This window comes from Strix aluco, chromosome 3 (assembly GCF_031877795.1).
Source record: "Strix aluco isolate bStrAlu1 chromosome 3, bStrAlu1.hap1, whole genome shotgun sequence".
In the NCBI taxonomy this organism is placed as follows: domain Eukaryota; kingdom Metazoa; phylum Chordata; class Aves; order Strigiformes; family Strigidae; genus Strix; species Strix aluco.
The window spans coordinates 20,579,098-20,603,206 of record NC_133933.1 but is presented as its reverse complement, the minus strand read 5'-3'; the positions used below and the strand labels follow the sequence as shown (position 1 = coordinate 20,603,206).

At 41.3% G+C, this 24,109-nt stretch overlaps 1 protein-coding gene across 36 annotated transcripts in view; it reads right to left on the bottom strand.

Moving 5' to 3' along the window:
* Positions 1-24,109, bottom strand: part of NRXN1 (neurexin 1) — a 736,627-nt gene that overhangs the window by 47,477 nt on the left and 665,041 nt on the right. For 2 of the 36 annotated variants that reach the window (XM_074817668.1, XM_074817669.1), the window contains exon 1: positions 7,827-7,995. The exons of 30 other annotated variants lie outside the window; for them this stretch is intronic. In XM_074817668.1, the coding sequence (XP_074673769.1) occupies positions 7,827-7,859 (33 nt within the window). In that variant the 5' untranslated portion in view covers positions 7,860-7,995. Of the gene's footprint in view, positions 1-6,847; positions 6,911-7,180; positions 7,783-7,826; positions 7,996-24,109 lie in introns of those variants that run through there. 4 more of the 36 variants (XM_074817664.1, XM_074817665.1, XM_074817666.1 and 1 more) reach the window with 3 other exon arrangements.

The following is a 24,109-nucleotide window of genomic DNA, read 5'->3' as shown; positions in this document are numbered from 1 at the left end:
TATAAAACCATGTGAAATAAAAGGCAGTTTGCAAAGCTCACCATGAAATGAATGTGCCTTAGTTAAACAGTGACACAAACTTTCTCCAAAATGCCATAATAATGTGATTAATAACTGTTTTGCTCAATTCTTGCTTGGATCCTCAAATTCAGTTAAAACCTAGAAATTATCTGGCATATGCATAAATTAATGAGGGACGTGTAGGTCCCAGAAATAAAGGAACAGGAGTTTCTACATTCAAACTAGTATTCCTGCACTCGCACACTGATTTGACAAGGAAGTAGGGCCAGAAAGAACAGGACCCACAACGCCAAGCCCTTGGCTAAGAGAGATGCAGACTCTAGTCAGGCTCTGAATAACACCATGAATAACTCCACATTGTGAGAGAACGTTGTTTAACCAACATTTTTCACAGATTCATCTGCTCTTACTCTAGTTATCAACACGGCTAAGGCAACATCTTTCCATTTTGCTCTCTATAGCTCATCAGTAGTACAGGCATATGTCATGCACTAATAGTCTGATAAACAACTGAAGCTGCTTATAGTTCATTCAAGGGGAATAATGTTATTTTCCAGGGTCATCTTATTATTTAGTAATCTCAGATGGTTCTGTCTAATTAATCACAAATAATGAGAATCTTCTCTTGGAACTCAAATAAATTACAGTTGAAGTAGGCTTTCAATGGGAATTAGTCACTTCCCACTGTATTTTTAGATCATTTACACAGGTTACTTTCAGTTGCTTTATCTCCAGGTACAACAGTACCTGAAGTTGAAAAGCTGACTTTAATCCCTGAAGCCATCTGGATACCAGGCTATAAAAAGAATAACACAAAGTCTACTAGAGCAGTCAAGTCAGTCTCAGCACAATGCATGGCAGGAGCAAGGGTCATGGATCAGCTGCCAGCGCTCCTCATCCTGCAGTGGCTGCGCACTGAAGGATGCTCCCACTGTCATAAAAGCTGCTGCTCTTTCCTGGTTCAGATGAATCACGTATCTAGCAATGGGGAACAGATATTACATACAGTTTGGATGCAAGAACATTGTCTCAGACTTTTTCAGAACTAGGTTGACCATCTCAGTCGCCTACTTATACTGCCAGAAAACAAAGATTAGACAAAGTGACAGATACGTTCCTACGGGCTTAAAAGTTGCTATTATTTCCTTTGTAACCGTCTGCTGCACAAAAACAGTGAGATTTGAATGTCAATCTGTATCCTTTCTGCCTCACACATCATCACCAGTAACCCTGAAGGAGTATTTTGCAAAGATTGCCTTTGCAGCCTTTTCAGATGTCTCCGCTACAACTTTACTTATGTTATTCCCTAGATAACCCCAGCAGACAGAGGAATTATGTAGCGATAGAAATTTTCTGCACAGGTAAAGCTTCAAAGGGAAGAGTTAGGGCTTGTAAAGATGACAATTGTCAGTGTAGCTTATGGAAAAACATGGGGTCTTACTTTGTTATGCCTCTAGGTAAAAATGGTGCAACCAGCAATTTAGCACTTAAGATACAAGCAGAAAGAAATCACGCTGATTCTCTCTTAGCTGTTTCGTGCGCCCTGACCCCTGCAAGAGTTAGCAGAAACATCTTATTGTCTGTTAAGGTAGCTAGAATAAATTCAATAAATAGAAAGAGGAGAAACAGGAAGGCTCTCCTGTGAAGGCTCTTCCTAACCAAAACTGAACAAGGCAACCATAATCCAACACGCACTGAGCGTGCCAGGGGACTCCTGTGGAGATCTCCCACTGGTCCAGACTGAATTTAAACTCATTTAAAGGATGCAAACTGTGTTTCTCAGGGCTAAGCCTGAAGACGAACAAGGGTGCAGTGCCCTAGGACGAGAGGAGAGTTATTTCTGGCACTGATGCCACGCATGCTGAAATTGGTCACCGGTGCTCATGTGGGATGTGGCAGTTCCGCAGACGCAGTTGCCGGCGAGGGCCCGGGGCTGCTCAGGCTGTTCGGTGCAGATGGACATCCTCTATGAAATCACAAGCTACATTTTTAGCTTGGCTTTGCAAACCACTGTGAAGCTGGCATGGGCAGAGGGAAGTGAGCTTGCCCAGGATACGGCAGTTGACGTTGACATCAACCTCGCATAACATATTTGCATTTGGGAGTGGAGCTTACCGGAGGGGATTTTTTTACTGGCTTGCTGTGATTTTGGCTGCGTGGTCTTGCATCCCTTCCTTGCTGCCACCTCACTGCTCTGAAAGGTGACAGAGGTTTGTTCTTTGTTAAACTCCATTCTACTCATTCCACATCTTTGGTACATTACTGACATTTCATTCCAGTATTTAATATACCTGTGTTATATGTAAAGTAAAATTGTGACTTTTCATTCACAGTCATACCCCTGCTACTAAGCAACTGTAACAAGAATGAGGAATTCACAAATATGCTTTGCTCCTACGAGTCGGATGAACTTCATTTTTGCTTCTACTGTACAATATACTCTACACAAATAATGTACATTTGCTTATTTTCTATGTACTCTCTGGGCAACACATTTCTTAAAGACCCTTTGGTCATGCAAGGTAAAGCAGATGAAAACCAAAAGCCATTCTCCACTTCTTCAATTCAGCTGTGCCCCAGGTGTCTATTCTGCTTTGAGGGGCCTGTAAAAATTGGTAATGGTCATAGTGCAGACACAGAGCCCTGGACTCTAACCACCTTTTTCCTGACACTGAACTTGCTCACCAGCTTTGCTAACTTAGTCATTTTGGTTAACAGTTCAAATAACCTCACAGACAAATGTTGGAAATCCAGCAAAACCCCTGAATGACTACGGTGAAGCAGGACTAAACAACACAAAAGAGCAAAGCACCTCACCCAGCCTCCAGTACAGAATGAAGTAACAACAGCATATGTGATGGTGTAGCCTTCCCAAGGAGAGTGAACGAGCAAGGGAGTTTTGAAAATAGATAGGAAAGGGAAAAAAGAACTACAAGAAAGAAAAAACAAATACTTGTGGAAACTTAAAGAAAATACTTTAAGTCTTTACTTCATGTAGTTTAGTTTTTATCTGTTTGCAGCCGTACCACAGCCAATTTAGAGAAACCAGCAAACAAGGTCCTAACATTATTGTGACCAAGAAATGCAATTTACTCTGTGCTAAAGCCCACAACTTAACTAGATTCATTTCTGGATTTGTGCCAAAAACATACAGCCAGACTCAAACCAGAAGGTGTTCCAAAGTCCTAAATGTTACAGACTATCAGCGTGAGAAATGCCTTACCACCTGAAAGCTTCCCAGCTCTTTGCTGGCAAGTAATCATTTAGTTCATGAGATGGAATTTAAAATGAATCATTTTCGTGCAAATACCATCTTGCTCACTTTCCACTTCACTTCTGAGATACTTTTAGCGACAATCAACCAAGAGATAGCTAGGTTTAGAAATCAATTCATATGGCCTTAGTTAGTTGGACTGTGCTATTCAGACTTCTGCCAGGGATAACATCTCACTGACATTAAAGTCAACGACAAAGCTTCCACTGACCTTAAGGATGACAGAATTTCACCCTAAATCCACCTTTTTTGGAAACCCACCCATGCTGCTGCACAGAACTAACCTGTGTGTCCATAATGCCCAGATTTCCTGCACATACAAAACACACTTCCTAATTTCTGGCTTTTCCACTTTTTTTTTAAAGGCTGCATGCATTTTTTCCCTTATGCAGTCTAATGCATTAATAGAGAGAAAAAAGCAGTATTTCTTGCTAGTAACAATCTGGATGTATGGACACAGAACAGCAATTTGATGTCTTCTGCAGCATCCCATCAAAAACAAACCAGCCATGGCATGTGGGCTGCACAGAAACAGTCCCAACAGGTATTTCTTTGGAGGAACTACGGACGAGTAACTGCAAGGGTTTCTTTGGCTGCCTGTTGAGGTACAGTCATTCCACACCCTTTCAAAGGGCTGTTGAGTGGATGTTTTGCCCTCGGCCCCTGCTCTGTCTCGTCTTGATATGGTACTTAGATTGGAGGCCTTACCTGAAGTTTCACCCAAAAGGGATTGCAAGATACAATCAGAAAATAAGGATTAGCCCTACTTAACTGTGTGTGACTATATAGCTAAACCTAATCATGCATCTCGCAGGGAAAACCAAAGTACAAATCAGATGTAGACAAAGATAAAAAGAGAGAGGCAATGCACAAAAGCATAGCAAAATACTGTAATCATTCAAGCTACCCCATGAGAGCAACCTCTCATGCTTTTGTCAAACCCTACGAGGATCTGCTGCTCAGAGCAGCTTGCAAGAGCAGGACAAAACACCCTATGGATGGAAAAAACATGTCAGAAATGTAAAAACAAAGAGAGAACAATAGAGCCAGCAATTCAATGTTACTAGTGGCTGAATGTGCAAAACAAGTGCAAAATTATTTTTTGTGTAAGAAAAGCTGATCAGTTAGTCACTGAAAAGAACCTAGCTAATTCGTAAGAATTAGTAACATGAAACAAATAGCATGACTAAACTTTATATTAATATACACAACTAAAAATAACGATAAAATATTTCAAGCTATTGAAAATGTCAACCAAAAAGTTACGAAACTCATTTACTGTTTATCAACAAGTTCCAACTGTCAAGCTTCTTGGCTAAGACTGAATTTGATGTTCAACTATTTATCTTGATGATTTCTTTATATACACACAACCCAACCAAGCTGTGACAACATCTCTAACAGTGCGAAGACATAAAGAGCTCTAAGGAGGGGAAACAACTGCTCTAAGCAGTGGCAATGGCTGACCCAAGGCAGAAGGATGTCACAGCAGAGTGAGAAATCCTTTTGCGACATGGAGCTGCTGTAGTTCATATGGCCATTGAGAAAAAACCACCGTGATTTTCAGTAGCTGTGAAGAGAGAGAGAGGACAGATGAACTGGTAGTGGTCCAAGATCTCCTAGAGGATATTTCCCATTTGGATTGCAGCAGGTTAGATTGTTCCCCCATCTGTGTCACCAAAGTACCCTCATGATGGTATTTTTGTTAAATAATCTACCTGGTACAGAAGCAAGTTCATAAGAACGTGATTTTTATTTTGAAGCATGGGTATTTTAGTCTTTTCTGTGCACCTCTGTTCTTTCGTACTCCACGTGGGTACTTTTCATAATGGCAACAGAGGATGGCTGAACCTCCTCTGCATTTCCTCCTCACAGTAAAGTCATGCTGACAACTCTTAACTTTTCATGTCATCTCAAATGCGCAAGGTCAAAAATAAACCCTCTCGCACTATGACTGGGATTTCTTGCTAAATCAGCATTACTCCAACACATAAAGCACAGTTGAGTTTTTAAACATTGTCCTTAGGCTGTTTGTCTTCTCTGAATTCCTGTTAAATATTGATTTTGGATTTAAAGGTCCAACTGCACAACTAATCAGGTTGCCCTGGTGTGTACAAACTTTGACTGATTAATGGTTTATTTTAAATGTGCAGATACCTCAAGGACTAAAGAACATGGACAACAAGAATGTTTCTTCTCTTGCTTTATGCCACAAGTTTTTAAATCAAACTATACCTTTATAGAAATACAGGCTCACCCTTCAAGCTAGAACCACCAACCAGATTTTTGTGTGGATTTCTTTTTCAGACATATCTAAGGCAAATCTGCCTAGCCTTAGTTATAATCAATCTTAAAAATACCACAAAAATCACTTGATATTAAACTTTAGACTACATGTTGGCTTTTGAGATATTCATAACTCTAGCAGACCTTATATTAAGCAAATGGAATTCATTTTGTAGACGTTATCCGGATGCATCTCTCCACAGGTGAGCTACCATCTAGGCAGGTTTAATGGACAATTCCTCAGGCTGCCCTGGCAATTACTCCCGTGCTGACCTGGAAGGATCATTAATATTAGGGAGTTGAGAGGCAATTCAATTTCCACTCTGGCTCAGCCCTAAGCTTCTTCTAAGTAGATGCTGTCAGCTGTGTCAAATTATATATGATGCCTAGGTGATGTGGAAGACTATTAGGAACAGAGCTGGGTATGGCAAACTCAATTCACAAAGTTTTCAGCCTGAACTTGAATAGTGGCCTAAGATACCAACAGGCCAGAACCACTTGGCATGGGAAGACTCTCACAACCACACAAAATATTTTTTTGGGGGGAAAGATGCTATGGGAATAGCAAACCCGATTAAAAACAGATTAGCCCAGAGCAGTAAGAGCAGAGCTGCTTTACAGAATTGCATATTAAGAGATTTAAATGCATACAATTAAAAAAATGGCTTAATGGCAGAACTTTGAGGAAGCCCGGCTAAGAAACGCGAACAGGATTACACAATATACCCGATACACCAAAGGTACACAGGTTTGATCCTCAGCCCCACAACTGCAGTAAAAAAAAATAAAATTAAGATAGCTTGGATCCAATTCATCAGGTAACCTTTTCACAGACAGGAAAAAAGCCCCCCAAAACCTTAAATCCTCTCAACACAGTGGTTACAACCTGTAAACTGGAATAAATCTGAACAACCATCTCCCCCACTTCATTATCCTCTGATTCATTTGAAAGAAAACAATGTATCAGAACAGCTTTTCCCTTTTACTTTCTATCTAATGAGGTGAAAATTAGACATTTATGTACAGATAGAAGCTGCCGCTTCCTCGCTTTAAAAGCCCTTTTACCTCTTTTGGCAACCCTCGTTGCTCACTATCGCGATACACCCATCCCACCTGGTGCCAGCCCTGGTTTTGCCAGCAGAATTCCCATGGTGCACGCAGGCGCGATAGTGCCACGGCATTTTAACTCTTCTTGGGGAGAACGAGGAGCGAGAAAAGATCACGCACCTCCCCAAAGGAGCTGAGGGCTCTCACACAAACACATACCTTTCTGCTTGTTTTCAGGTAATACGGAAAGCTTTGTAACCGATGCTCTTTTAAATTAGATGCCTTGGAGGTTTGTTATTGATAAATAAATAAATAAATGAAAAACCTTGCTCGTCAGTGTTAGAAACAAGCAAATAAACAATCAATCTTTAAAAAATACACAAACACTTTCATTGTCATAAACATGCAGCGATTTACCCTCCCCCAGAAGATTAGAATGAACTCATTTAAAAATGAAGCTACTTTGCATTATATATCATGAAATATTAGTCAATCAGATACAGTCATTCATTTGTATGCAATTTTTCTTATCAAAACATGCATATAACTCACAGGAATTCCAGTTGTGCAAATGCTCACTGAAAAAAAATCAAAACAAATACACACATACATACACACACACATACACGCATATTCTGAGCCAAAATGAAAAGCATGCATGGTCAGGGTTTAAGCATCATTTAAGCCAAAATAATTGCTAGATTATTAAAAAGAAAGCAGCCTGGCAACTATTTGAAGCAGTTTTTATTCATGCTTTTATTTGATTCTTCTCAATTTTCCTTTCCTTTAGACTCATTTGTAGCAAACATGCTAAAAACCATCTCTATTGTTTAAAAAAGCAGAAGAGAAAAAACAGAAGCATCCATGCTCTGGGTACCAAAGCGTTATTTTCTTGGAGCAGAAAAAAAAAAAAAAAAAACACCAACAAAAAAACCCAACCAATTTAAAAGCTTTTCTATATTTAAAACAGATATCGTGCAGAAATTTGATCTTAATATTAATGACATGCAATCTCCAAGGAGACATATTCTAATTTAAAAAAAAAAAAAAAAAGTCATTTTCAGTAATCGGTGCAAATGCCTTTTTTTTTTTTTTTTTTTTTCTTTCTCCTCCTTGCTGTCAGACTAATGGTATCTTAAACCCTGCATGCTGCAGTGCTTCGCCTGTGCTCTGCATCGCCTGTGAGAGAAGAAGCTACCTGAGAGTTTTCACAGTGCCATCTCATATCCATGTCTGCCTGGCTACCCTGCGTGCTTAGAGCTTTTTTTTCCCCCTTAATTCTTAATGGAAATCCTAGGAAATTTAGTCCATCCTCTGAAATCAATACTGGTGACAGGCGCGATCCCTGCCTCCGCGGGAGACGAGGATGATAGATTGCCTGCGCACCAGCCCGGCCTATCGCTGCCCGCCTCACGGGCGGCGGCGGCGGCGGCGGGGAGAGACGGCGCCCGCCGGCACGTGCCGCCGCCCAGCCAATGGCCGCGCCCGGCCGCGCGCAGCGGGGCGGCCACCGCGCGGAGCCGCCGCCGGGAGCCGCGCGGCGCGGAGGGGCGGGGCCACAGGGAGGGAGGGGGCGAGCGCGGAGCCCGCGAGCCGGCGCGGGGCGGGGGCGGGGGCGGGTTTGTCTCTCGGCGGGTCGGTGGGGTGGCTCCGGGGGGGCGGGGGTGCGACGTCAACGCGCGACGCCTCTGTACCTTCATCGAACGTTTTAAGTTAACGCTTTTAAAGTTCTTACGTTGAGCTCCGAATGATAAGCCAGGGAGCCCCAAGGAACCAGGCCCGCCAAGCCCCCCAACACGGAAGCGCTCCCCTTCATTTCGGAACCCCGCCATGAGGGGCGAAGGCGGCGCCGCGCGGGAGCAACGAGGCGAGGCCGGGGCCTGGTCCGCCCCACGGGACCCTGTGTGGGCCACAGGGTGCTGGGACCAGCCCCAGCAGAGCAACCCACCCCGGAAAGCACCAGCAAACCCCCAAATATCCACCCACAACGTCTGATCAACACAATTTAATTTTGATTTGTCCCAGTAAGAATTTTTACTTTTGTTAGTTTCAGTAAATCCCAACGGTTTTGAGAGTTAAAAGTTACCAAGCGCCCACCTTACTGTCCCATGGGCCTGTTCCAGAAGCCCTCAAAACTACTTTGAATAATGAATGTCCACGCTAAGGGAAAAGAAGAGTGAGATACAACAAAGTTGGGTGAAATTAACTTTGCAGTTCCGCTGACAGGAGCTCAGGGACAGCAAGGTTGCCCTGGCATGGCTCACCCACACACATCCATTTTAGTTTCTAAAGGCATTTTGAACTTCACAGAATCATCTAGGTTGGAAAGGACCTTGAAGATCATCCAGTCCAACCATTAACCTAACACTGACAGTTCCCAACTCCACCAGATCCCTCAGCGCTATGTCGACCCGACTCTTAAACACCTCCAGGGATGGGGACTCCACCACCTCCCTGGGCAGCCCATTCCAACGCCTAACAACCCGTTCTGTAAAGAAATGCTTCCTAACACCTAGTCTAAACCTTCCCTGGCGCAACTTGAGGCCATTCCCTCTTGTCCTATCACTTATTACTTGGCTAAAGAGACTCATCCCCAGCTCTCTGCAACCTCCTTTCAGGTAGCTGTAGAGGTGATGAGGTCTCCCCTCAGCGTCCTCTTCTCCAGACTAAACAACCCCAGTTCCCTCAGCCGCTCCTCGTACGACATGTGCTCCAGACCCTGCACCAGCTTCGTTGCCCTTCTCTGGACACGCTCGAGTCATTCAATGTCCTTTTTGTAGTGAGGGGCCCAAAACTGAACACAGTCATCGAGGTGCGGCCTCACCAGTGCCAAGTACAGGGGCAAGATCACTTCCCTGTCCCTGCTGGCCACGCTATTTCTGACACAAGCCAGGATGCCATTGGCCTTCTTGGCCACCCGGGCACACTGCTGGCTCATGTTCAGCTGGCTGTCAATCAACACCCCCAGGTCCCTCTCTGACTGGCAGCTCTCCAGCCACTCCTCCCCAAGCCTGTAGCGCTGCTGGGGGTTGTTGTGGCCGAACTTGCACCACCGTTTGATAAACCACACATCCGCATGTATGTTACTGCTGATAGGCAGATCACGTGGCACTAAAACGAAGTTAATGCTATGTCTTGACATACTTCATGATGGAAAACAAATTGAAGTGGATTGATAAGATCTCCTCTGTATGAAAAGCATCTCCCTCCTCTAAACACAGAGCCAGCTTTGACCCACAGGTGCTCAGCATATTTGATAGACTTGCATAGGAGTGCCTAGATTTTTAATATTCAGTTATTAAATTATCAGCATGTGTAATAGGTGTCTGCAGGTTTCCTGAAGAATAACAACCCAGCTAGAAGCAGCAAGGCTGCTTACTGGACACGGGTGCTGGCAGCGCACATTCATTTGGCTGCAATACAGTCACAGCAAAGATAGTTAATGCTGCAAGAAACACTGTGTCGCTTCTTGGAAGTGGCGCTGCTGTTTGTTAAATTAGCTTTTAAATTAGCTGTGTTACATGGCTCCAATTAGAGAAAAGTCATTGCCCTGAGTCTCTTAGACCTGCCCTCTGGCAGAACCTGTCTCGATCCTGAGACTGGCAACCTTCAAGACAATGCGCAAGTGGATGGTGCAGAAAGCACTATACTCACTTGTTTTACACATCGTTTTCTAGGTTTGCCTTCTTCTAGCGTGGGCCCACAAAATTAAAAGGTCCCCTGGAGCTGGACATTATATTTTGATAGCTTCCACGGTTGTAAATCTCTCAGCATTAGCACTCAGAGAAGCTCTTGGCCCTCCAAGGAGCACCCTAGAAATCCCAAGATCTTGACTCTGCACCTTTCCCTTTTGTGAAGATGGCAGAGGACACCATCAGGCCATAATTACGTGGTTGCTTGTGCAGTGTTTTTCTGCAGGGGTGGCCACGGTTAAACTCTCCATCTCTTTTTACCCATCTCTTCTCAGGGACCAGGGTAGAGGACAGCAAGGGCAATGGTGATGGTTTGCAGCTGTGCTCTGACCACCCTTCTGGCACCAGCATCGGTTTCCCTGGGTTGCCTGACAATAACCCCTGTTGGGACTGTGTCCTCAATGAAAGGAGTTCATCTGGGGGACAAATCAAGTAAGAAAACCACTCCTGTTTTCATTAAGAAAATTATCTAAATGAGAATACTAAATACCATTTCAAGCTGTCCAAACAATGGGGTCGTTTCACATTCACTAAGTCAAACTTTCATCAACCCCAGCATGCGCCTTCCTGAAAGACAGGACTAAATTATCTATAATATTTTGCTTGAGGCGGTATTTTTCGGTAGTGTGATTCTACAATAACACCATTAACAGTAATGGACTGTCATATGTCCCATGTGCTGTTATTCAGGGGACTAACACAGCAGTAACAGTGGTGGTATAAAGGAGGGATGGCAGATCCCAGCTCCTCTCAAATGCTGGGCAGATGTCTGTGAGGATGAGATGCTGTTTGGGAAGCTTCGCCTTGAAGTGCTGGGAGAAATGCTGCAGAGCACAGCTGGCTATGAGCTGTGCTAGGTCAGAAAGGTAAAATGTACAGATTCTGGGTGCCCAGCAAAAAACAGCTGGTAATGGCATTCCTTCTGTTGGAGAATGTCCCTCCATCTAACCCAAGTTCAGGGGTTTTAACTGCTTTTCATGGAGATGCAGCTGTATGTGTATCATGCGTGCATGCTATGATGTGATATGGAGAAACAATAGACAATGTCGTTAGGATAGATTTTACCCAAAAGATGGGAAGACACTGTAAGTGTTACGGGCTTAGCAGAGCAAAGCAGTTAAAAAATGCACCTGACTACACTTAAGTACTCATGAGTTTTCATTTAAGCAAATTCCTGAGTGCTTTGTTGAATCAAGGCCAAATATACAAAAAAATAACACTAAATGCAAAAAAGTGATGAACCTGAATTTGCTTGAGTACACACTCTCAAGCTGTACATGAGAGTTTTGCTGAATGTATGTATTTTGCCAAATACATACAAAATATCACTTAAAAACCTGCTTGTTGATGCAGTGAGGGATAGGAAATGAGTAGTATAGCATATATTTCATAGGAAGGGACATTGTGGTAAATAGCACAAAGACAAATCTATATAGTTACTAAAATGCAGAAACAGCGTTATGCTTGAAAAACCTACACAAAAAAATTACATAAAATCCAACATACACCACCAAGAACAGAAGCAGCCAAACTTGAGATTTGATTTAAATCTAAATATGCTACATATTTCATTAACTAGACAAGAACTGTACAGATGTATCATCATTAAAATCCTTGCTACTACACAAAACAGGCAGTTAAAATTATTGTAATTTATCTAGGAAAAACTTCTAACCAAGAACAAAAAAGCCCCCTTTTTTTTTTTTTCCCCCCAGATACCGTTTTATCAAAGAAATTTGCACCTACGATTCAGACAGAGGTGGAAGCGTTAAGTTCTTACACTTCAACCTAAGGGCAGGCACAAATTAAGCAGTTTGAGAGGAGAGTGAGGCTTTTGATATAGAATTAATTTCTGCATGAACAAGTAACATACTTAAACCTTGCATGATGAAAACCCAAAAGCAAACCCAAAAGTGCTTGATAGCTTGCAGGAGTTTATCTATAAGCGCATATACCTGCGTCCACGTGCACACATAGCTGCGTTCCTAGATAGCCACTTCGCAGGCTGAAATACATTACCCACCACTTCTAATGCTCTTAATGAACGTGAAAGTTACAGGAGTTTGTTCTTAAAACTTCTGCATGTCCTTGGACATTAAACTGGCATTTTGGCTTGAGAGTCACATCCCTCTTATGCTCAGGTGGGCCTCCACTGATGCCCGGTCACCTGCAAACCCCCCAGTATTATCCTCGGGAAATGTTTGAACAACTTTGAGGTGCATGTGGATTTGCAGTCCACAGTGAGTTTTAATTTCATAATTACTCATACGCAAATTCATTCCTATCCAGAGAGAGCTGGTATCAAGGAGGGAGCCTTACTCTTTTTGTGAGAACTGGGACAGAATCTGGGATGTTGTCAACGTGACATCTTCTTCGCTTTCCCCCTGGAGACTTCTGCAAGACTCCACTCTACTAAACTATCAAACTCTGGGAAATAAGTGTTAATGTCAACACTTTCTGTCATCTCTGTAACACTTAGTGTACCCTGCACCTGTGACAGAATTACCCCCTTCTGGAAGGAAGTCTGTAATCTCCTTCCCGGAGGTCTGAACTTACCCATCACGCTGTCAGCCAAACTGCACCCATCAGGCCGTCTTGCAGATACTTCTGTTCCCATGGATCATAGGAAAACAAGTTCAACAGTGACAAAAATCTTTAAGGGAACTGCCTTCCACTGCTCAAAAGGTCAAGATCCTCCTCCTTCTTTAAGCAAATGGAAGCAGAAAGACTGTTGCCGGAAAAAATTACCCCTCAAGAAACCATAATTTAGATCAATCCTACCTGTTTGGAACTAAGAGCTGCCATCAGACTTTAGTCCCAAAGCCTGTACTGCAAGAAACAGATGAAATGTACTCTTTTTGCCAGGCAAACATATATTTTCATTCTCTGCTTCCTATTACCTCCTACTTACGATTCCCTACCTTTTTTCTGGTCTTTCCAAATCCTTCCACACCTGGTTAATCAACACAGTCATAATAATACACAGGGAAAACTTGATGACATGCAGCTATTATGCTAATGATATAGGGCACGTTTATTTTGTCTCAATTGTCTCCATAAATTACATTTCTTACCCTTGCAAATATTAACACTACCTGATTGCTCACATTTATCTGGTTTAGTCATAAGTACTCATTGCTTTTTCTAGGGTGGAGGGAACAAATTACATGGGAAGATACACAGATACAGATTTAGGAAGGGGAAGAAGTCAGCTACTTGTATTGAAATCTTTCCAAGGATGATTAAAAGTAAACAACTGCAAACCTTAGCATTTTTGAAACAGCAAAATTAACCATCATTGGAAGCATGTTTAAAGCTGAACACCTGTAGAAGAAAGAGGAGGAAATTGTGCTCCTAGACTGATCCTATCTACAAAGCAGATACAAAGAAACAGTGTTTGATACCCTTCAGCGGAAGAAAAAAAAATCAAAGATCAGATGAGACAAACTTAGAGCAGCATTCTGAAATTTTTGAGGTATCATGCCCACACTTTGCTAATTAAAAATAATCCAGAATGACAATGTCTAATTATTCAGAAGGCTCCATTTCGCCCCTACAGCTATACAAAGATACCAGGTGTGACATGCAGAAAGTGTTCATCCTGGCTATCCTGTGCTGGCTAGGAGAAGGGGTTTTGCCCTCCTGTTTCAATCTAGGAAGTATTAAGGCTGCTGTAACTTGCGCCTGACTGTCCACTGCCTAAAAGACTTGTAAAGACATCATCTGCCTTGATTTCTGCACCAACTGCACCTCTGTACAGGTCACAAAGTCCTAAATCCCCACAGGGGATTCTCATGGGCCCAACTGATTCTTTTGTAGTGGGGCAAAGGGAGCACAGAACTCTTTGATTTTAAACCAACACCCGGCGATTTTACAGGTGCTATTCTAATTTCAGTGATGTCAGCTCAGGCCCCAGGTTTATTAGGGAACCTGAATTGTCTCCAGAGGATCAGCAGGGTAGATGAGCCTGCAGCGTTTGGATGAGCCTGGGGAACAGGGTCAAGCCTGGCGCGGCTGAGGCTGAAGCAAACTTCTAAATTGCGTAAAGGTTTTCTCCTCTTGTAAACAGCAACGGGATCCAAAGGAGAAGGGAGAAAGAGCTCCAGTGCCTGCAGCAGCACACCAACAATGTGCGTTTCCAGAAGATGCACAAGAAGTTGTAATGGGGTGAAAACAGAAGTTGGGGGGGAAATCAGAAGAGAGTGCCCCACATCTGCCTTGCGCTCTGTCCTCTTCAGCATTTTCTTCCCCCAAATAAGAACAAGCAAAATAAAATTAAAAAAAAAAAAAAAAAGGCTTTGTGTTCTTTCCTCCCGGGTACATAATATGCACATCTGTGTGTGTACAAATAAATAAACTAGGAGCAAATGCAGACAAGGATATTCTGTAAACGATAAAGCTATTTATATCATTTCATACCTTTGTCAACATTCAATACTTAAATGTTTCAATACGATTATGTGTTTCACAAATTATTAGATTCAAAGTGATGCTCCCAGCAGCTTTCACATGAACGGGAAAGACTTTACCCCTTTGTGTCAGCCTCCTGTATGGATAACAGGGGCAACTGCCTACATCAAAATGTATACAGGATCATGAAACACATACCATAAGACATAAGCCTGTCGTACCAGATAGTTAGGGGAACAGAAAGGTGAAGTCTCAGCTTCTAGCATATCTTCCCCAGGTGTGACTGTCCTGCTCCATCAGAGCCATTTTTAGCAGCTGGGGAATTCTTGTTGCAATTTCAACATTTATAAAAGAGTTTAAATCTAAAACTAACAGAGGAGAGAACGTAATATACTGGATTTGATTGATCTGGATCTTCGGGTTTCAAAAACCTTGTTGGTTCAAAGAAGATTGCTATGAGTATATTATTTGTTCTACTTCAAAATCATACCTTTTCAGAGACACCCACATAGCTTAGAAATAGATGTGCAAATGCATTAATTTTTGGCCTTGCTACATTTTGCAGAGTGGGAGTATAAGGAAAAAAAAAATATGAGAATGTGAAACATTCCTTCTAAATTAAAGGTTTCATATCCTAATAAATAATTTCTTTGGCTGTTAGTAAACGCTTCCATTATCCCCTAATGTGGAGAAGCCCACAGAGACTGGGTGTCTGCTGCTGCCTCTTTAATCAGAATCCTGTTTTGACTGTTCTGTCAGGTAAACAGCAGAGCCTGGGCCATGTCTCTTTTCTATGCTCTGCAGAAAAATACAGCAACTATTGAATAACTACACAAACACCCACAAAAGCATACACAATGTAAAGCTGGCTGTTCACCCAGCACAGTGCTTCCCTCTGTGAAAACAGGGTGGCTTTCCTGTGACTGCAGCGATGCTAAGGGCTTCCTTGAGCCTGTGGGCTGGGTTTTTATAGGAAGGATGACTGATGTGGATAACGGATTCAAGCTGCAGCTGAAGGTAGCTGAGCCTCCTGTAAGCTGACAAGGATGGAAACACTGAGAGAGAAACCTTCAAATGAAGAGCTAATTAATGGGTGCAGTTGTGTGCTGGTTATCAGGAGGGCTCTAATTGCAGGCCTAGAGGAAGACCTCAAAACTAATGGAGGAATTCACAGTTAGCAGAGAATATCTTGCTCTGACATCAACCTCCAGGTGACAGGAGACGAGGAGACTGATGGACTGACAAGACTGCTTGCATCTACAAACACAGGGCTGCTCACCTGCCTCTATGCCAGCAGAAAGGTTTGAAAGGAAAGGGTTTTTACCACAGACAAAAACCAGGCAAACTAGAAGAGCCATGCAAACCACACTACAGTCAAATCAACCCACAGGCAAAATTAAAACCAAACTGCTTCATTCTGGAATGAGAAACTCATGTTCTCTAAAAGAGCCTAACAGAACAGGGAACTGATACTTGGACAGCTCTAACAAAATTAAACCAAAAAAAATCCACAGCAAAAAAGGAATTTGAATACTTCATGAAAATTACATGATTTTCACACTTTAATTAAATTACTGCTTTGGCTCAGGCATTTTGTCCTGGGCAAGAGCTATACAGAGTTGTTGTTGGGGGGTATTAGTTGTTTTTTGTTTGAAGTTCATAGCATTTAAAGAAAGAGATTAGGAAAAAAAATAGGACAGGCATGCAGAGCGCACAGAAACACGTGGAGAGACTTTTGTGGATCGTGGAAGAGGCATTAAAGGCCTCGTGGGAAACCATTCTGAAATCAACAGCAATTCTGCCAGGATTTCAACCATTATTTCTCAAAAGATCCTGAAGTCTGTCCTCTGCTTTCCTACCTGTTTGGGAAGCACAGTCACCGCCAAGCACAAGTGAGAAGTCCTCTCACAAGCAGTGTTGCAATCACCCTGCCATTCAGCGCTTTGGAAGGGGGAGAGGATGCCAGCACTACTCTCTTCCTAGGCAAGGTTTGTAGGTTGCTAGATTTGCATCCTTAAAAATTTCACACACATCTTTAAGATGAGCGCTGTTAGAGAAACTGGTTTGAAGGTGGCATACATACTGTGCATCATTTTTAGGGAAGACCAGAGGTAATTTGACACATTGAACCAGTATGGAGGCATGTTATGCAAGTGGAAAGGTTTCACTACCTACTGGTGTTCACCATTTTTTCAAGCTAAAACTCTGACACACTATTTATATTCATTTCTATTGGTACATACCTAGTTAAGACACAAATTAGCCATAACTTTTATTTCATTATGACAAGACATGAAAAATCAAAACCATATTGCTCATCATGACGTTATTCTTCCAGTGGATACACAGGGTATTGCAGAAAAAAATTAAGGAGTTGTATTTTTTGGCTGATTATCTATCAGACAGTCTGCTTGTGCAGGTCACAGTTCTGTAAGCAGTCAAATAAGCTCATGATGATAAACTGGAAATTACAATACTCATGTACGAGGCCACACACAAGCATGTATACCCCTACATGTTGGAAACACCCTATTTGTTTTCTGCTTTGTTTACTATCAAATCTTCTTATTTCTCTTTCATGCTAAGAGACAAGTAATTAGAAGTCTACTAATCAATAGACCATTTTATTATCCAGTGCAGCTCTGAATAATCCTCATAATTTAACTAGCTTCTGAGTAGGCCAGCAGGGAATACGTGGAGAAAACAAAGAATTCGACAAATACCAAGGGCTAGTCAGTACAAAGCAGCTTTCAAGCAAATAAAAAAGCTACCCGAGATTAGTTTTAAGTAGTGGAATCAAAACAAGCGAAATGCAAATCTGGTTTTTGTTCTTTTCTTTGCAGTAAAATTCACGGCTGCTTTGCCCCAGCTAAGCCCTGGAGGTCAGGCACGCACCGACTGCTGGAGGTGGCACCTCCTCCTGTGCCAGGGAGAGCTCCTTGGCCTCAGGAGGGGGTTTTTTGCACAAAGAAGTGAAGGAGTATGTTATCCTCCCTCAGAGCTCCCTGCCAGGTTTAGGTTTCTCTGCCAAAGCCTTGTGAAGAGAAGCCGCAGCACAGCTATGCTGAACCAGCAGCATCCTTGGACAGCAAAGCCAGGTGCTCTCCAGGCTCCATCGAAGTGCCTGTCTTTATGCCACTGTAGAAGTGGATTTAGCACCTAAACTCTTAACAATAAAGAAGCAGGAACATACTTTCTGCCACAGTATTCATATATTCAAAGATTACAAAACCAGATAGTTCATCTGCTCAGACCTCCCCTCCTCTATTTTTTTTAAACAATATTGCTGAATTTTATTTGGCATTCTAGAGGTGTATATTTATTTAATTGAAAGTAACCAGGATAATTACTCTTTTCAAAAGATTACTCGATCAAAAATGTTTTCTGTGCTTTAAAGAAGACTACAGAATAGAAAGTAGGACAACGCAGAGTAAAGACATTAATTAAATGGTCCAGAACGTATTTTCTATGCTCTTTCATTTCCTTGACAGCATAGCTGCACTATTTCCTCATTTATTGTTAATGAAGTAAGTGTATCCTTGCTTGGTCTTGCTACAAAATTAAAACAATAAAAATAAATAAAACCAGCCTAATGTTAAATTTAAGCCTTTAGGTCCATAAGAAATATTTACAACTCAAATCACAGTCAGGTTTAAGTCACAAACTTTTCAATATTTAACAAAATATTGCTGTAGCAAATGCATAAATGATCAAATGAATAAGACATGACAGGATGGAAGCAGACTTTAAAAAAAATACAGGATACAGGTGCAAATGTTTGTGTATATATGATAAAAGACAAAATTCACTATGCTTATAATTGATATAATTTTCATATTCAACTTATTTTACCTTGGAGTCCATGACTAGTGATCCAATTTATTTAATTTATAAATTTATTTCTAAATGTTTAATTCGTACAAAATATAAGCACAGTGTCAGCTCTGAGGAGCTTGGGGTCTAACAGGCACACATGACTGAGAGGTTTCTGGTGTCAGAAATCCAAAGAAAAGGCTTAAACAGCCCTTCAGAGTGCCACTAAGAACCAAAATTTGGTTGGAAAAAATCTCTGGGTCCTGCTTACTGGCATAACATTTATTTCTTTGTAAAATCTTCTTTAGCTTTTTTTTTGCCAGATGCCATGCCAGGCCGTTCTTGTTTGGATCCAGCTCTCAGTAGGACCATTCCCTCTGAGCAGAAGAGGCTGGACCAGAGACCTCTGCAAGCCCCTTCCACCCAGAGTGATCCTACAGGAAGGCAGAGCTGGAGGGGGACTCCTGGTTCAACAGGGCTAGCCCCTTATCATCACCAGCACAGGACCTTTTTATCAACTGATCACACCATTTCACTTTTGACTGTTTCTCCTACTGGAACACCACTCTCTTAATACCCTCTTTTTACTCCCAACTCAATTTTGTCCGGGGCCAGTTTATCCCTGTTACCTTTCATGTCACTTCAGTCCTTTGGCATAAATAGTCCTCTCCCCTCTCTGATTAACTTATTTTCACTTCTGGTCATTGTTTTGCTGTGTTAAAACAAGCCACGTTCTTTTAGGGGTTGGAACTGTGAACAAGATCACATCAGATGAGCAAGGATGTGAACTCACAGCAGTTCTTACACTCTACGGTAACTACCTTAATGTTGTGGTTTTTTGAAGTACACTGGAATAAAGACACGCGCATTTCCAGTGGATGCAGAGGACTGGTGTGCTGCAATTGCTATGTAAAGCTAGGATGACTGTCTGGTGGAGCTATACCCTTTTTTTTTTCTCTTGCAGGACAGGATCTTTGCCAGTTCTCTCTCCCTTGATATGGGCCAGCAGTACAATTGCTTTTTCCACGGCCACAACACTCCGACTTACTCATCCTGTTGTCATTTAGCAGATTGCACGCTTTTACTTCTCATTCATTTCTAACTGATGAGCAATTAACTTGTAGCTGAATATCTTGTTATTCTTAAGTACGTGATTTTGCACTTGATACTAATGAATTCATCTTTCTGCTCCTACCCCAGTCCGCAGGGTCATTCAGCTTGATACCCTCATTTTCTCCATATTGACGATGCCTCCTTTCTTTATGTCATGCCTAATCAGTGCACCTCCACTTTTTGAGCTATTCCTGGGCCACGTTTTTATTGCTGTTCATTAAAGTTAGTGAGTCTCAAGGAAGAAGCGAGACTTGCAATCAACCAGCTCATCAACTTGGAGCAAAATACTGGTTTTCTATTCCTGGTAGGCTGCATCTAAAGTCCTGGCTTCATCTTATGGCTATCTACAGCCTTTATCCAAAATCAGAATTTGGTAGAAGGTCATACCTACTGATTTATAAAGACGACAAGAGCTACAAGAACAGAGTCAGGCAGAATGATAACAAAAAAGAAGAGATGAACAAGAGGCTAAAATAATCTGCAACAATACTGCCCACACCACCAGAAGGAAGAAGGATAAATGTCACAGTCCTGTAGAGAAAAGGAAATATTTTGAGCCACACTGTGGTACATCTTGTTGACATATAAAATTGATCCTAATAGCAAAATACACCCTCAGTAAAATTAACAACTCTCTTGTTTTTTTCCACAACTGTAACAGAATAATTGGTTAATAGTGAAGAAGACGAGAAGAAATAGCATCTATGACATCACATTCATACTTTATCAGACACATTAAGTAGAGTTTTAAGGCGTTGTGTTCATTCTTTGCAGACTGGTGAAATTCCATCTGCTAAGAATGAATTTCCAGTTGGCACGCAGAAAATGACTGCACTGTTGTATAAGCATCTCCACTAAGCTCTGTCATTTATTTATGTAATTAAAACCATTTTGAGAAAGATGTAGTTGGTTCAAGCAAATTACATGTTACAATAAAACAATTCTAATAACGATCCAGAAGTTATTAATGAATACTCAATTCTCTATAGGAAAGTATTAACTAGAGTAGCTCCTGAACAGGATTATTGCTATTTTTGGGCTTTTAAATCTGTTTTCTGCACAGAATATGGCAGTTACATTTGCATAATAATCATAAATCCAATCCAGAAATGTAATTTTATTTTTCTGAATACCAAGTCTGTTAATTTATCAAGGGCTCTGAACATCTCAAATGGTGGAGCAGAGGATAAGATAATGATGTGTCTTTTTCATGGGATTTAGTAACTAGAAACAAGCAGGGAACTGAAGGGTGAAATTTTCAAAACAACTTCTATTGATTGTAAAAACACGGTTTACAGTTTCTTAGATCTGTCTGTGTAGAGTTTGCCAGCCTCTCCTCACCTCTCCAATCCCAAGAAAAGCAGCAAAGAAATAATACAAACCTCTTCCTATTCCGATTGTTCAGAAAACACAAAAAAAGTACAGCCTTACCTCACAGAATGTACTGTGGCTAAAAGCCTACTGGCAAATCACTACATGCAGATGACTTAAACATGTGCTCACACAGAGAGACAGAAAAGCAACTTCTGAGTAAGGGGTTTTGCTTCTGTAAGTGTAAGTATTTGCAAAACACCTTCCTTTCTCTTCTTGCCTTCAGGGGAACCATTTCTGCTTATTAAAGGCTGTCACTGCCCAGGTAACCTTTAGAGGAGGTAACTCAACTAGTCAACCCCATGGCCCTAGGAACACCGAGCTCCAAAAGGACCATGCAACTCAGTCAAGAAGCTGTGGAGATATTCAGCAGTTTGCCTCAGGACAAGACCTGCAGTAAGATGAGGCAGTCGTGCAGCCCACTTTGGCCAGAAAACTTCTTCCCATAATTTCATCGAGCTGAATGAATGAGACAGCACTAAGGATCATGACCTTGTACATTTGTGACAGTTTTGACCTTTCAAGCACAAGATGATCACTCCTAGATCGTTTATCCTCTGACAAGGACAGGATAGGAAGATAAAGCCCATCATATGATAAAATGATCATGCCCTTCTCGACATTCAGACATCTGTTAGGAAAGGGCTATATAAATACACAGTACTGTCATTGTTGCTTTATTACATGAAAACCTGTAACTTCCGCTACAAAATAATGTTCTTTTAAAAGCACTGCACACAACATTCACAAATGAAATAGCAAAACTCCCTGATAGCTAGACCATGGGAAAACTGTGATCCAAGAGCCACTGTTAAACAGAAAGCTCCTGAGGATTAAGATGAGCTATTTGAGAAGGTATGTAGCTTGTAAATGTATGTGTGGTTAAATCTTGAAACTAACATAACTCTCCTCATGTTTCCACCTTCTGCTTTGGTCTCCAAATAAATTCTTATCACCAGAGCCTTCAAAATAGGCTTACCTCAGCTTAAGAATCAAAAGAAAGGTAGTTTTATAGTGGCAGAGACAGCTACGTTCATGCATCTTTTCCTCTTACAACTGGTGGCTTCTCATGAACACTTTTACAGCTGAAACCCAAGAAACACATACCTCAACCAATTATCTTTCCAGTGTTGAAATTAGACACGTGTAACACATTCTTTGCTACAAAGAAGAAAGCACCTTTCTGACAGGCTACTACTACATCTTGCTTCATAAAAACAACACTATATTTTTATTTCACGGTAGTCGAGTGCTGTGACTGAGTGGTGACTCAATACTCTAAAATTAGCTGACCCATCCCAAACCTGAAACATGTCATTCCGCCTATGACATCAACAAGAAATGGTACCTGATGCCTTTCCTTCTCTCCAAGATTAGAAGCCTTGAGGGTTTATTTTTTTTGTTAAAAATAGACACCTCCCCAAAACAAAAACGCTAAGCAAATCCAGTTTCTCTATGACAGGTGACTAAATCACAAGAAAACTCATATAAAGCCCTAACTTTACAGTGAGACAAAAGATGATCTTTTCTGTGATTCTTTTAAATAAGTTAATATTTTATGTTTGCTTTCACTCAAAAGTTTTTGACTCCTCTGTTCTCGACCCCTTTCTCCCTTTCTTTTTTTTTAACAGGCTAAAGCAATAAAAGCAAAGGAAAGAAGGAAACAGAGTTTACATCATTTTTGGCAAAAATGCCACTGCAGATTAAAAATCCACTGAAAGCAGAAATATATGGACAAATAAAAAATTGCTCAGGTTCCATACAAATGTGCTTCCACATGAAGGCTACTCATCAAGCCTCTCCAAGGTCTTTTCTCCCCATTTCTGTCAACCACAGAAGGGTTCACCAAATCAACAACCTAACTAGACTGGAGTCTTAGCCTACACAAGTGGATTAGCACCAGGTGAACTGAGACATCCACTGGGACCAGCATAGATTTCACTGTTACGTTGCCAATACGGACTTGCTCATGAGACACATGTTCTGCACAAAGCAATAAAGCCTCCTTCTGCACCCACGCTTGCATGCACCATATAAAAGTCCATTCAAAAAGACAGCTATTTGTGGCTTTGACAGGAACACCCCATTTCTATATATACTGACTTAGAAACTTTTTCTTGACAATTTCATAGCTGGTATCAGTCACCTCAGTGTTCCCAAGGAAAAAATAAGGCTGTTATTACTGCAAGAGAACATGAACCATGGGGAATTAGCAGATGCAAGGATGCTGCTAAAGTTCAATGAGAAACAGCTACTTGAGAAATGCTGTTACTTCAGAAAAAAAAAAAAAAGAGGAAAAGGTTTTGAGGGGGAAAGATAATGATTAAATAGGCTAAATAAAAGGGAAGAAGGATTCAGAGAGTAATCAAGCAGAATTTTTCAGTATAGAGGAACAAATCTAGAAGTATGCAATAAATTATGGAAAACAGGACAGTTAATGAAAAATACAAAGGAAACACATATGGAAAAATTAAGAAACAATCTGTTGAGTGGGTGAGAGTGAACACAGACAAAGACAACAATGTCAGATATAATGTGCTGCTAAAGCTTTTTATTTCCTCATGTCCCTTTGCTTTTCAAACGGTTGCAAAACATTACCTCATCTCTTTGTTGGGGTTTTTTTTCTATCCCTAGTGTGCAAACTCACATTTTTCATCATTGTATTTTCCACTGCAGACAACAAAACTCTTATCTAGCCAGAGCGCCATCACATAGAAACAATGTCATGCACAACTGACTGTGTCTTCAAGTACATTTGTTTGTATTTGCTAAATACATTTTAAATGTGTTCACCCACCTCTTCATAGTAGAAGCTCAGGGAGTTGAACAATCAAGAAATGTCTGTTTTGAAATCAGTCCCAGATACACACACACACACACGACATTTCTGGAGTGGGTTTTAAGTAATCAGAGGAAAATGGACGTGCAACATTATGTTTAATCAGTGGATAATGCAAAAGCATCCAATATCTTCTTTAGAAGTATTTTCTGTCATCTCTGTACCTCCTAACTAGCAATTCTGATGAAGAGGAGGAGCTTCAGACAATACATTGCTTTAGCATAAAAAACTTCACTAAAATCC